This window comes from Littorina saxatilis, linkage group LG9 (genome assembly GCF_037325665.1).
Source record: "Littorina saxatilis isolate snail1 linkage group LG9, US_GU_Lsax_2.0, whole genome shotgun sequence".
NCBI classification, from domain to species: Eukaryota; Metazoa; Mollusca; class Gastropoda; order Littorinimorpha; family Littorinidae; genus Littorina; species Littorina saxatilis.
The window spans coordinates 46,163,239-46,178,941 of NC_090253.1; the positions used below are offsets into that span (position 1 = coordinate 46,163,239).

The window sequence follows — 15,703 nt, forward strand, 5'->3', positions numbered from 1 at the left end:
CACACACACACACACACACACACACACACACACACACACACACACACACACACACACACACACACACACACACACACACACACACACACACACACAGTGAAACCTATATACCGCCTTTTAAGGGGCGGTATAATAACTGGAAAATCAAGCGTCTATAGTAAACCCTCGGACTAGTGAACCCTCGGACTAGTGAACCCTCGGACTAGTGAACCCTCGGACTAGTGAACCCTCGGACTAGTGGGACGAACTGGAAAATTAAGCGTCTATAGTAAAACCTCGGACTAATGAACCCTCGGACTAGTGAACCCTCGGACTAGTGAACCCTCGGACTAGTGGGACGTTCCCGAGTCACGCTACCCAAAAATAAAATCTTTTTTTACTTTTTTTTCTGTAAATTTTTTTCCCCATGGTTCATTCATCATCTGACATAACTTTTGATTATTGAAAAAAAGCAAAAATGTAGACGACCACCTTTAAGATAAACTGAAAAATAACGGATTAAAAATTTTTTATGCAATTTTTTTCTAAAAAAAAAAGTTTTTGAAGAAGAATAACTATTCATAACCAAAATGTAAAAGTAAATGTTTTTTAATAACATAAAATATAATAAAATATTTCATGAAGAACAAGCATAAACACACGGTATGCAATTAGAAAAAACAATAATTGCAATCACCTTTTTATCATCCATGCGTGCTATACACTGCGTGGTGAAGTCGTTTCGAATGCGATAATCTGCATAAAAGTTGGCGAAAAGTAACGCGCGCGAAGCGAAGGTGTCACGAGGCCGTACGCATCCCCGCATGAAAAACGCAGAAATAACGCATGCGTCACGCAGAATCATATGGAAAGCCGTTTGGCTCATAACCATTACACGTGTAATAAAACATAATTATTCCCCCCTCTGCTTCTTTACCTCTGTAAACTTGTAGAGCTAGTTATTTTTCGATAATGACCCAGCAACCAAACAAATAACGAGCCAGCAACAGCCTGAATCCTCGATAGTGCAATGGGTTGAGAAGCTGTTCTGTTTTGGTACTACTTTTGCGACTGAAAAGTTCCGAACGCTCTATACGTACGAAATATACATCTCTGGAGCAAAAAATACAAACATACCGCATTTAAATTAACAACTACAGGCTTGAACACATGAATCTCCAAATAAAATCCATTAGTTAGGTTGTTTTCTGAATCTAGATCTGCTGTGCACAAACCGTTCATCACAAGCAAATTCCCAAGGCAAGTAACTCATACTCTAGCCGACAAGAGTAGTTCCCCTTCTTTTAACGCAGTTTCTTCGACAACACTGACTGCAATCCGACGGTCAGTTTTCAACAATATTTCATTTTATAAACAGATCACACGCAACCAAATGCACACATCTCATCAATTTAAACAACATAAAGCGGTTTCATACACTATTTTCCCCAGAAAACTGAACTTCATACAGTAATTAACGTTGGAACACGGGTGCAAAAGTTCGTCTGCTAGTCCCATTTGACGAAAGAACATTATCCTATGCGATACTAAAACATAAACAGAACACACAATATCTTCCTTTACCGCCACAGCAGAATAACAGCATATCTGTGTACTTGATTTTAGTCTAAAACAGGGAAACTGACAAGAAGTGTTAACAGAATGGAATGATTTGCACGGAACTATACAACCGCGCATTAATCGATCGCCTGCGCAGGTTGACTGGTTGAGTGATTCGGATTCGATCAAACTTTCGCACAAAAACTCCTGTTTTCTTTGAATAACTGAAGAAAGGAGGAATAAAGAGGTTACACACCTCGTCTCAGTGATTATTAAAAATAATGGTCTCAGTTCGCGGTCATGAAAAAGCTCGCTGAAGCTCGCATTTTTCATGATCCGCCAACTTCGACCATTATTTTTAATAATCACTGAGACTCGGCATGTAACCTCTACATACACGCGTGATAAATGATTAATACACGTGTATTTATTTCTTATTGCACGTGTAATTTATCTTTTTTCTTATGCTATGGAATAGCATAATGATTAAATACACGTGTAATAAATATTTCATACACGTGTAAGACATGATTAAATACATGTGTAATACATTTTTCATACACGCGTAAGAAATGTTTAAATACACGTGTAATTATTTATTACACGTGTATTTAATTATTTTTTACACTTGCATGAAATATTTATTACGCGTGTATTAATTATTTCTTACACGTGCATGACATATTTATTACGCGTGTATTTAATCATTTCGTACACGTGTATGAGATTTTTAACGCTTGTACGAAATATTTATTACACGCGTATTTATTCATTTCTTACACGTGTATGAAAAATGTTTTACGCGTGTATTTAATCATTTCTTACACGTGTAAGACATGATTAAATACACGTGTAATACATTTTTCATACACGCGTAAGAAATGAATAAATACGCGTGTAATAAATATTTCGTACAAGCGTTAAAAATGCAGGAATCACGTGGTTAAGCGACTTAAAAACTTGGACTGGGAATCCACATGAAAAACACTCTATGCGTCTTCATCGCCTCGCTTTGCACGCTTACAGACTGCAACAAATTGATGCAATGGTTCACCTTTCGGCGGATCTGATCCAAACAAATCCCCTCTAGCGGCGTCGCCATTTTGAGAGATCAATCGCGCGCGAGCCGGAAGTAGAATAGACGAGAGTTGTTGCTTTGCAAGTCGTATATTTTTCGATTCAAGTTTTAATTTATTACAGGTGTATCTAATGATTAAAATACACATGTATTTAAATCATTTCCTACACGTGTATTTAATCATTTCTTACGCGCGTAGGAAATATTTATTACACGTGTATTTAATCATTTCTTACACGTGCAGGAAATATTTATTACACGTGTATTAAATCATTTCTTACACGTGTATGAATTATTTATTACACGTGTATGAATCATTTATTACACGTGCATTAATCATTTATTACACGTGTATTAATCATTAATTACACGTGCATTAATTATTTATTACACGTGTACTAATCATTTTTTACGCGTGTAATGGTTATGAGCCAAACGGCTTTCCATAGAATCATGCTGGCTGGGCGTGTACTGGGTTAGCAAGGCAAGGCAAGGCAAGGCAAGGCAAGTTTATTCCAATAAAATCCCGTGAGGGTACATGGAAAATTAAAAAGCACAATAAAAACACATTTAATTCAACATCAAATAAAAGGAACTAAAACAAAAAGAAATCAGACTATGTACAGAAAAGGGAGTTGAGGGGTGAGGGAGAGCAAAAACAATACAAGAAACAATTCAACAATAATAATAAATAATAATAATAATAATAATAATAATAATAATAATTGTCAGTAAGTACTGGTGTCACATGACTGATGTGAACCAGTTGATTGGCTAATGGCGATGCGCTAAAACTGTTAGCGCACTCTTGGAGTGCGCTAACTTTTCCACAGAGCGTATTCTTACGCCCTTTACCTAAGCAAGACTGTGCTCTCATCCTCAGAATTAATTACTGACATGTAGCTTATATTCTCCACAATACCAAATGACCATAAATTCCCTGCTTCTCAATTAAAGCAGAAGTGGGTTTTTTTCTGACAGATTGCATGTGCCTGTGCCACAGTGCGGCTGCCACTGATCTAAAAATAGAAGCCGCTGTCTCTCGCCGACTTGCATAGATTCTTCTCATCGTGTTAGTGGCATGTAGCTTATCATCCACATTATATATATTACCAAATGATGAGTTAATATAAAATTCCCACCCGCTAGCAGAAAACACAAGTGTTATTCCGATAACGTACCAGCTAGACCAGTTTGGAAGACTGACTCGATCGACTGTCATACGTAGCCGCACTGACTACACTGAAATACGACTGCATCAGTTCAGTAAATGAATGGTTTCCGAATTATTATTTCAAGGCAAGAACAATCGTAATCGAAAACGTGTAGGGTTCAGAACGTTCTTACCATTATAAGACTTATTACCAGCGTGCCTCGTGCGTGCAGACTCAGTCAGTGCAGACTGCATGCAGTGGTTTGATTGCCCTAGCAGACGACATAAACCCCGCTCAGCAAATTAACATGTTGGGCAAATGTGAACGAAAAAACGATGGGGATATAATACGTGTAGGGTTCAGAGCATTCTTACCGTTCATATTTAGTATCAGACTCCCCGATGAGTGAAGATTCAACACGAGAAATATGCCACATTTGTTTTGAAAATGTGCGAACCGTCGAGTCCCGCGGCTTCGAGTCAATTCAAGGGGAGTCACTCCGCACAGTCAATCCGTCGAAGCTCGACTGGAGGTTTCGAATCGCAAATAATGAAGAGCACAGCCCTTTCTCCGAGTTCAAATGAGGTCTCTCTGAAAGATCATCACTGTTCAGATTAACGCTACACTGGAATTTACCAACAGAAATTAAAATGCGTGTGACGAAAGCACGACACACTTGAGACACCCCACACAAAAGTAGATCTTTACTGTACACGACCTGACCACACAGTTATGCCTATTCAAATGCGCGTTGCAAAATGTGCGCTTGGAATCTTCTTTTTTCTATGGCGGTACTGACAATATCGTTATTGAAACAATCCCAGTGCACTAAGGGATTTATAGAGCAAATCTCGAAAATAATTATTGAACTCAGCGCTATGCGCTTCGTTCAATAATGAATTTTCTCGATTTGCTCTATAAATCCCTCAGTGCACTGGGATGTCTCAATAACTTAAATAATAATAATAATAATAATAATAATAATAATAATAATAATAAAACACTACAAGTGCAAAGTGATTACATACATTGCTTTACCATGGGAAATGGGGGGAAGGGGGAGGGGGGGTGAAGGGGGAGTTAACATCAGGACAAAAATACTATTACAAGCAACACAAAACAGATAACGGAGTATAAAGCTAAAAGAGAATTAAATTTTACTCGCTTCTCAAACAGTCCATGACAAGTGTCATGAACTTTGCGAGTTTTAGCAATAAACTCTTTTTTGTAGTGGAAAAAAGCTCTCTGAATTTAACTGAATTGGGGCGGGCATAATAATAGCACCGTAACAACTGTTTTCTATAATTGGTAAAAAAAGGACATACAAAAATATAATGGAACTCGTCCCCAAGGTCACCTGATGAACATTTGTGACAGATTCTGTCTTGTCTGGGAATACGAACGACAACTCTATTGATAAGCATCCGTACACATCGGAAATTCCGTTTACGTTCGTAGCTACTCGGAAATAGCCTTTGGGATTGAAAGCCCGTAACTGACGTGTGAAAACAAATTTCGCCACCCGGCTTCAGTCGGGTCGGCGGAGAGGGGAGATAAGAGAGACACAGGAATAAAGAATGCCATGTCGGTAATTTTCTGCTGCTATTGTCTGGTGTTAGTGGATACATAGAGAATACTACATGGCTTGCTGTGTCGCACCAGATTTACACGAGTTTTTATTTTCTAATATTGAACTGCGAGCGAAAGCGAGCTGTTCACTATTTGAAAAAACAACGAGTGTAAATCTGGTACGAAATAGCAAGCCATGCAGTATTCTGTTTATCCTACATACTGTACTTACGTGTATTTTACTGAAAATGTCCTGCAGTCGAGGCAGCTAAATTGAAGACGCTTGTTTTGGAACCTCGATCTCTTCTAAAGCCTCGTGCAATCTATTACGTCAAAGCAAAGAAACGTCACTCTGAAAGTGTGGCGTGACGTGTTAGTTCTAAAGATTCATCGAGGGTAATTAGCGAGCGCAATTTTTTTTCTATAATGACGTTTGTCTCGGTGACTTTGGCATCATAAGCAGTGGAAAAACAGGTCCTTGCCAGACTTGCTTGACATGACCTCATTTACATGATATACACACGTGTGATTTGAACGATTATTATATCTCACGGGTGTCTCTCTCACGTATGTAGTATAAAGAGCAAGACCTGTAAAAAAAATATGTGGGAGCATAGGTCTTGACGAATACTTAGCGGCTTTACGCATATGTGCAGAGCCTACAAACAGTGTAACCTCAAACATGCTGGTCTTGACGCGTGGGAATTGTTCAGCGTAATGGGCAGAATGTACATGCGCAGTTTCAGCGGCACAGACGACGCACGGCCTATTATTTATGCCGCGATAGGGATTATGACGAGTACTTGGCCTGTTTTCCTTTCATGCAACGTGTAGCGGGCTGGGATAATCTGCAGTGCGTCGTCAGTCCTGCTGAAGTTACATACAAGTATGTGAGTGGAGCTCCTAACGCTACGACTGATATTGTAAGTCTGTGCGTATGGCAGCGTGTCGAAGAAACAAAACGTCTTACAAATCTTTCTGAAGACCCTCAAACGCCGTTGTTAAAACGAAGTACTGTACCCTGAACAATGTATGCTTTGTATTCTAAGTTACAGCGCCTACACACGAGGAACAAAAAGCGCGATAGTTTTGTGTTTTAAGTCGATTCCTTCCAACTCTACAGACAATTACTGGTCTGTCACTCCTAGATATGTTTTTTCAAGTTTGGGTAATGGTTTGTCCTGTTTTGACTCTAATGCATCCTCCAAGAAGCTGGTTGGCGTTGTTAACTGCAGATCGGTCTTTTGGAGACAAGTATTGTTAACCTGGCTAGACACCAAACACATTTTGTATGAAAAGTATGATGCCACACCTGTTCCATTGATGAATCAATGTATATGGAACAACATGAATATACAATATAAACATAAATGCCTCTTTTTCAAAGATTTTATTAAATGTCATATTTATCATGTAAAGGATGTCATGAATGAAATCGGTGACATGATTTCATTTGAAGAATTATGTCAAAAGGTTGCTTATAAACCAGCCAGACAATTTGAGTATAATGCGTTATGTACAGCACTTAAAACAAAACTGATTAACGCATTGCCATACCGATATGTTCTGTTGCAGGGTTTGACTCGTATTGGTAATATTTCACCAAGGGAAATAAGAACTGTTTTGGTTACCCATTTGATGTGTATGCAAATGTTTCTGATGTTGATATTCTGCATGACTCTCTGGATGTTGGCAATGCGCATGAAATGGATAATGTTGTTGTAATGTCAGATGTTGATGTTCATTTTGACTCGTTAGATGTTGAGAATGTACGTAACAAATCTACTGTTAAAATAGATGTATATAATGTTGATAGTGAGATTGGAGATTCCTTTGGTTCTGAATATAGTATTGAGGATAATCCTGATATACTCTCCTGCTTAGCGCTTAATGTCTGTGGAATCACTTCAAAGCTAAAATTTCCTGAATTTGTGAAATTTATTGCCAAATATGACATTATTTGTTTTAGCGAGAGCAAACTTGATGATATTGATGAGATTAACATTCCAGGTTATATAGCATTCTATAAGAATAGAGGAACATTTCGCAGAAAATCAGGCGGTGTATTAGTTTTATTACGGGAAGTGTTTGCTAATAATATAACTATTTTTGAAGAAAAAAAGCTGTCACATAAGATAAAAGAAGAGATGAAAATATGGTATACATTTTTGGATGTAGAAATGTGTGAGAATGCGTTATTTTTTAAGTTAGATAAGAAAATACTTGGACGTGACACCCTTTTCTGTGCTTTATATATTCCCCCTGAAGGGTCACCTTACCATAACAAAGATGTTTATGCTGAACTAGAAGAGGTGTACATGCAGTTTGGGTTAGATAATGATTATGTTTGTCTGTTAGGAGACTTAAATTCCCGCACTGGTCATCTGAGTGAAATGTTGCATGAAGATGATCAGCATTCAGAAGGTTTTGTTGATAATGACTTGTTTGACTCTGATGAGGTTGGTACTCTAATAGGTGAGCGGGCCTCACAGGATAATAATATTAATAACCTTGGTTTTAAATTGATTGATTTTTGTAAAATGACCGGCTTAGTTATTGCTAATGGTAGAGTTGGCGACGATACAGGGGTTGGTAAATGCACATGTAAGGATAAGAGCGTTGTTGATTATTGCATCCTGTCAAAAGATTTGTTCTCGAAAGTTAATTATTTTTCTGTGATGGAATTTTGTGAAATGTATTCTGATGTACACTGTCCTGTTGTTTTGCATTTATTAAAACATAATGAAGTACGCGCTAATGATTGCCTAGCAGAAGTTGTGAAAAAAACCAAAAATGAAGATCTGCTGTCTAAAGGTAGAGAAAAGGATAACAAGTACACAAAACCAAAATGGGACAATAACAATGGGACCAAGTTAGCTTTTGTAGTTAATCTGAATGAGGATGATATTTATACTGTTGAAACTAAATTACAAAATATGCTAGCTACAAGTGAGAGTACGACAACAGATGACGTTGATAGTGTTACTAATAAGATTTGTGATATTTTAAATTGTTCTGCTGAGAAAATCGGTGTAATTAAAAAACAAAAATTTATGAAAAAGCCACGTTCAAAGAAATTTAAACTACAACAACCATGGTTTAGTGCAATTTGCAAAGAGAAAAGAAAAATATTTTTACATGCGAAAAACAAAGCAAGACGGTTTAAAAATGTGTTCAATGAAGATGAAAAAAAGAGTGCTTTTAAAGAATACAAAAAGACAATAAAAAAGGAATGCAAGTCGTATCATAATGAGTTCGTTAAAACTTTGAGAAAGATAAGAAGTACTGACCCGAAAGCATACTGGAATCTTCTGAATAAAAATAAAAAGAATAATTCCAAAACTAACTATCCAACTTGTTCTGAGTTTTTCGAACATTTCACTAAACTACAAGAGTGTGATGAAAATGAAATGGATGATAGTAATGAACATTTAAATGAAGCAAGTAATGAATTTCTTAATGCGCCTTTTACAAAGGAGGAAGTTATCAAATGTATAGACAAGCTAAAAAAACAATAAGGCATGCGGTCAGGATAAAATAATTAATGAGTATTTAAAAGCGTCACATGATCGAATGATTGATATTTATGTATTGTTGTTTAAAGCCATATGTACTCGATGACTATACACGCTAATTGCTTTACCAACAGCTGGAGACAGACTAAATTAGGTTCCCTGCAAAATATTGTGATCTAGGACCCCTTAAATGTTGAGATATTTGAATTTTCATTTTGATCTGGATCGTCCTATTTATAGATTTGGCAACACATGTAACGTTGATGCAAGGGAGAGAACACCGCGGCTTTGTTGACATCCTCACTTTTTCAGAGGCTAGAACAAGCTGTAATGCATGTATTATGGTCCGCGCATGGTGACGTATCGTCATTATATGGTCTTATGGTGCGTTTGACATCGATTGTGGGCAAACTACACTTTGTAAACACAGGAGTGCGTTCGTATGCCTTTAAGGTTGTTTTGCAGTCAGGAAAGGTTCCAACCCAATGGGCCGTAGGTGAAATTATTCCATTGTACAAAAAAACAAGTCGCGTAAGGCGAAAATACAACATTTAGTCAAGTAGCTGTCGAACTCACAGAATGAAACTGAACGCAATGCAACGCAGCGGCAAGACCGTATACTCTTAGCATCGTCACTCCACCGCCCGTGGCAAAGGCAGTGCACGTGGAATTGACAAGAAGAGCGGGGTATTCGTTGCGCTGAGAAGGATAGCACGCTTTTCTGTACCTCTCTTCGTTTTAACTTTCTGAGCGTGTTTTTAATCCAAACATATCATATCTATATATTTTTGGAATCAGGAACCGACAAGAAATAAGATGAAAGTGTTTTTAAATTGATTTCGAAAAAAAAAATTTGATAATAATTTTTATATATTTAATTTTCAGAGCTTGTTTTTAATCCGAATATAACATATTTATATGTTTTTGGAATCAGAAAATGATGGAGAATAAGATGAACGTAAATTGGGATCGTTTTATACATTTTTATTTTTTTTTACAATTTTCCGATTTTTAATGACCAAAGTGATTAATTAATTTTTAAGCCACCAAGCTGAAATGCAATACCGAACCCCGGGCTTCGTCGAAGAGTACTTGAGCAAAATTTCAACCAATTTGGTTGAAAAATGAGGGCGTGACAGTGCCGCCTCAACTTTCACGAAATGCCGGATATGACGTCATCAAAGACATTTATCAAAAAAAGGAAAAAAACGTTCGGGGATTTCATACCCAGGAACTCTCATGTCAAATTTCATAAAGATCGGTCCAGTAGTTTAGTCTGAATCGCTCTACACACACACACACACACACACACACACACACACGCGCACACACACACGCACATACACCACGACCCTCGTTTCGATTCCCCCTCGATGTTAAAATATTTAGTCAAAACTTGACTAAATATAAAAAAGCTCTCAAGCTGACCCCACAAATTATAGAGGAATTACTATACTCAGCTGCTTCGGAAAACTTTTCAGTGCAATTTTAAATGATAGGTTATCAAACTTTTTGGAGAGTAATAACAAATTAGGTCAAGAACAAACAGGTTTCCGCACAGGTTTTTCAACACTAGACCATGTTTTTACTTTGCATTGTATATTAAATTTTTTTCTCAACAAAAAGAAGCGACTGTTTTGTGCATTTGTAGACTATGAAAAAGCGTTTGATAAAGTTCGCCGTGCATTTTTATGGGAGAAATTAGTTAGTTCTGATGTTAATGGGAAGTTTTTAAAAACTGTAAGAAATTTGTATGAAAATGCCAAATCTTGTGTTAAAGTTAATAGTGAGTGTTCTGGATATTTTCCCAGTTTGTGTGGAGTTAGACAAGGGGAAAACTTGTCACCGTTGTTTTTTGCTCTATTTTTAAATGATCTAAAGCCTTTTCTGTTGGAAAACAGTAATGGTTTACAATCTATGTCAAGAGAGGCTATTGTGGCTGGAATGGATGATACGGATGTAAATGCTTTGTTTCAAATGTTTTTATTATATTTAGTCAAGTTTTGACTAAATATTTTAACATCGAGGGGGGAATCGAAACGAGGGTCGTGGTGTATGTGTGTCTGTCTGTGCGTGTGTGTGTGTGTGTGTGTGTGTGTGTGTAGAGCGATTCAGACTAAACTACTGGACCGATCTTTATGAAATTTGACATGAGAGTTCCTGGGTATGAAATCCCAGAACGTTTTTTTCATTTTTTTTTTATAAATGTCTTTGATGACGTCATATCCGGCTTTTCGTGAAAGTTGAGGCGGCACTGTCACGCCCTCATTTTTCAACCAAATTGGTTCAAATTTTGGTCAAGTCATCTTCGACGAAGCCGGGGGTTCGGTATTGCATTTCAGCTTGGTGGCTTAAAAATTACTTAATGACTTTGGTCATTAAAAATCGGAAAATTGTAAAAAAAAAACGATCCAAATTTAAAACGATCCAAATTTACGTTCATCTTATTCTCCATCATTTTCTGATTCCAAAAACATATAAATATGTTATATTCGGATTAAAAACAAGCTCTGAAAATTAAATATATAAAAATTATTATCAAAATTAAATTGTCCAAATCAATTTAAAAACACTTTCATCTTATTCCTTGTCGGTTCCTGATTCCAAAAACATATAGATATGATATGTTTGGATTAAAAACACGCTCAGAAAGTTAAAACAAAGAGAGGTAGAGAAAAGCGTGCTATCCTTCTTAGCGCAACTACTACCCCGCTCTTCTTGTCAATTTCACTGCCTTTGCCATGAGCGGTGGACTGACGATGCTACGAGTATACGGTCTTGCTGAAAAATGGCAGCTACTTGACTAAATATTGTATTTTCGCCTTACGCGACTTGTTACTGTATGCGGATGATACTGTGATCTGCTCAGAGTCGGAAAAAAACCTGCAAGAATGTTTAAACAAAATGCACGAATACTGTTTAAAATGGCGTCTAAATATTAATGTAAACAAAACGAAAGTTATAGTTTTTTCCAGAGGTAAAATTAGAAATAAACCACTGTTTACGTACAATGGCAATTTAATCGAAGTAGTGTTTGATGTAATGTACTTGGGCCTGAAGATTAATTATAATAATACATTTTCAGTCGCACAGAAGAATCTATATGATCGTGCCTCAAGGGCAATGTTTGTTCTTTTGCGCACTTGTAGACAATTGTCACTGCCTGTGGACATACAAGTTGACCTGTTTGATAAAATGATTGCTCCAATTTTATTGTATGGATGTGAAGTATGGGGTTTTGGTTCCTGTGAACTTGCTACTAAACTTCAATTGCGTTTTTATAAAATTGTTTTCAAACTAAAAAAATCAACTCCAAATGCTATGATATTTGGTGAACTTGGAAGATATCCACTAGATGTTAATATGAAATGTAGAATGCTTTGCTATTGGTATAAACTGATTAGTCCTATTCATAAAAATAAATTTTCAAGTATTGTGTATTGCTTTACTTATAGATTGTATATCAACAAGATGATTGAATCCAAGTACTTATGTTTCATTGAAAAAACCTTAAATGAAATTGGTCTCTCTGGCCTTTGGACGTCTCAAGAAAATATTCAATACTCAAGTACATGGTTTAAAAAAAAAGTAAAAAGAAGTCTATATGACCAGTATATCCATAAATGGTTTACAGAAATTGGAACAAAAAATATGTTTTGGAATTATCGAATGTTCAAAGATATTTTTGCATGTGAAGACTACGTCACAACCCTGCCATATCAGCAATGTGTTTCAATGATGAAGTTTAGAACATTAAACAACAATTTACCTGTACAGAAAGAACGTTATCTTAACATCCCGAGGTCAGAAAGAACTTGCACCAAATGTGTATCGCATGACATAGGTGATGAATTCCATTATTTATTTGTCTGTGATTTTTTCAAAGAAGAAAGAGCTGAGTTGTTACCACCTTACTATTGGAAAAAACCTAATGCACTTAAATTTAAAAAGTTGTTTGCTACTAAGAAAAAGAAATTGCTAAAGAATATTTTGGACTTTACTAATAGAATTTGTAACAGTTTTTCATAATTTTTTTAATATTTTTTATTTTTTTATTTTATTTATTTTTTATTATATTAGCATATATCATGATTGTATTGATTGTATTTATTGTTCAAAATGCCCCCATGGGTTATGGACCAATAAACTTGAACTTGAACTTGAACTTGTTAATTTCGAGGTACAAACTCCGAGCGCCTGTTCTTTTTGGCAAAGAAAGCATAATGTTGTTCTGGAATCAAGACACTGGCTGTTAGCTGTTAATTGTACAAAAGAAGAACGACTGCGTCTGCTTCATTGGAAAATTTTACACAGAATTTACCCAACGAATATTTTACTAAACAAGATGGGTTTATGTCAAACTAATAATTGTGAAGTTTGTAATTAACTGGATACACTTGAGCACTTCTTTTTTCATTGTCAAGAGGTGAGGAACGTTTGGAAACTATGTAAAGACTTTATTTTTAAGCACATTTATTATAATATAACTTTGAATGAAACAGATATATTATTTGGTTTTTGGAATGAAAATTTAAAAAACGATCAAATTTACTTTATAAATTATTGTATTTTAATAACAAAAATGACCATAGGAAAATTTAAGTATGGGAAGAAGTTAGACTTACGTATCTTATTGGAATTAGAGTTAAACATTAGACAGAAGTTTATGTTTTGTATAATATAAAGTTGATTATGTTATACAGAAAAAGACCAAGGAAGAAGGATGCTCCCCGCCTTAAAAAAAAATAACAAAAAATAACAAATAAAAAATTTACAAAACTCGGGCAAAAAATATGGGTTGAAGCATCCTGCATGCAACTGAGGTCAAAAAAAAAAAAGTCGATTCCTTCCGTTGACCTTGCATTGATTTTCAAGGGACATAAATACTTACTGGACTGTTCACGAAGCGAGTTCATTTAGGACACTGAGCTTGTATTTTAGGATTTTAAAAGTTTCAAAAAATAGAGTAAATTTTCTTTGTTAAACTTGATCAATTAACGACTTAAAGTGTCCGCTTCCCCCACGTGTTGTTACAGAACTACTTAACGCTACGCTCCAGCGGGCAATCCTCTGGCCCGCCCAACGTCGTAAAGTTCGACTACCGTTTCCTGGACACCGGGGTCTGGAGTCGCAATGATGACAATGCAGATTATATGAAAATCACCACCTGTGGGATTTACTGGGTGGCTGCAAGACCCGACTGTGGCAACGGTGCTGTCAGTCTGAACGTTGGAACCGGACTCTTCAACGTCTTCTGTGACGGTGGCAAAGCCCTCTCCGCATCTGGAGCATTCTACTTGCAAGCTGGAAGAAAAGTAAGTTTGAACGGGAGTGCTGGTTGGAAAGAAGGGTTAGGACGGGGGGGGGGGGGGGGAGGGGGGAGGGGGGAGGGGGAGGGGGGAGGGGGGGGTTCGGGAGCATCTTTGAGGGTCGCATATGTATTTCGTTATTTATTCACTTACATATTTTTTAGTGACTAAATGTTTTCAGATAGGAATCCTTTCCTCCCGATCCCATTCCTTGTTTTTCATTCATTCATTCATTCATTCACGTATTGCTATCTTAAAGCTAAAGGAAACAATTCAGCTCCCCGCCTCAGATCTAGTATTTGGTATATATATATTATTAGTTATCGTTAGATTTGACTGTGATATCAACATTTATCAGTCTGAATGTCGAGAAAGCTGAAATCATATCAGATCGAGGCGTAAGCCGAGATCTGATATGATTCAGCCTTTCGAGACATTCAGACTGATAAATGTTGATATCACAGTCAAATCTAACGATAACGATTTTATCGCATTCGATTTCGGAACAGTAGAAATCATAAACCTACCTAAGAAGTCAGACAAACGCAAGGGAGGCTACTGCCTTGTAAAGTTTAATGTTGGAAATGTTGGGTTGTCTTTTCCTGCTTTCGTAACTTTGCTGCTCTTACTTTTATTTTTCAGTAACTGGTTCTTTTTCTCAGACAAAATAAGGCATTTATAATTAAAAAAGAACAAAACTATACGGTCGAAACAGATCACCAACAAAGGCTAACAAGTTCAGTGGAGTTGCCAGTTCGAAGGAACAGCGAAGAATGTCCCAGTTACTTCCTCAGTCGTACTCTTTTTGACTGTTCGATTTGGCAATTCTGAACAATGGCAGGAACTGAAGTGCGCCTGGCAGTATCAGCGAAATCCTCTGGCTCATTTTCTGTGCCCAAGAAAGCTTCCAGGTATTTGTCGGTATCGGCTGACTTCATAATAATGTTGTCGAAGCTCAGTCTCGCTTACAACGCATCCAAAATGGCGTCCTCCGACGGCGCTGTGACTGTGAAAAATGCTGAAAGTTGTTCGGTTGATGTTGTATGGCTACGACTAAGAAAGGTGGACAATGGTTCATGCAGGTGCGAACTGTTTAAATCGGCTGCTCATTTCCTGCCTTGTTGTGAGTGATGTGCGCTGAAACACTGCAAGAGATCTCACAGTTTTCTAAGTACTGTCACTACTGGTACTTTCAAGGTCAGCTTTGTTTACTTTATGGCTGTTCCAACTACCTCAGTCGGTAAGATTGTAACATTCTTTTCTACTACTTCTCTGTTAAAGCTGGGTGGGAAAAGTTTAATTTTATTCATTGCACAGCTTAATCTTTCTGATTCAATTACTTTTCTTTTATGAATTTGTGATTTAAAAAAAAGGGAGACATTTGTTTCCTTCAGGTGAGATTTTATTCTTCAAAATTAGAATTGGAAAGCTACTTCCTGCGCGATGTCAAATTCACTAGGAACTTCCTGTGCGATGTCAATTGGTATACAGTTCCTAGTTGACCAATGACAAAAGCTGTTTTTGTCATGTGATCAGTAA

The 15,703-nt window shown here is 36.8% G+C and overlaps 1 protein-coding gene across 1 annotated transcript in view; it reads left to right on the plus strand.

The window, feature by feature from the left end:
* LOC138976244 (uncharacterized) overlaps window positions 1-15,703 on the plus strand; it is a 197,598-nt gene that overhangs the window by 13,320 nt on the left and 168,575 nt on the right. Inside the window, exon 2 of the mRNA XM_070349076.1 lies at window positions 13,892-14,170. Coding sequence (XP_070205177.1) covers window positions 13,892-14,170 — 279 coding nt within the window. The remainder of the gene's footprint in view (window positions 1-13,891; window positions 14,171-15,703) is intronic.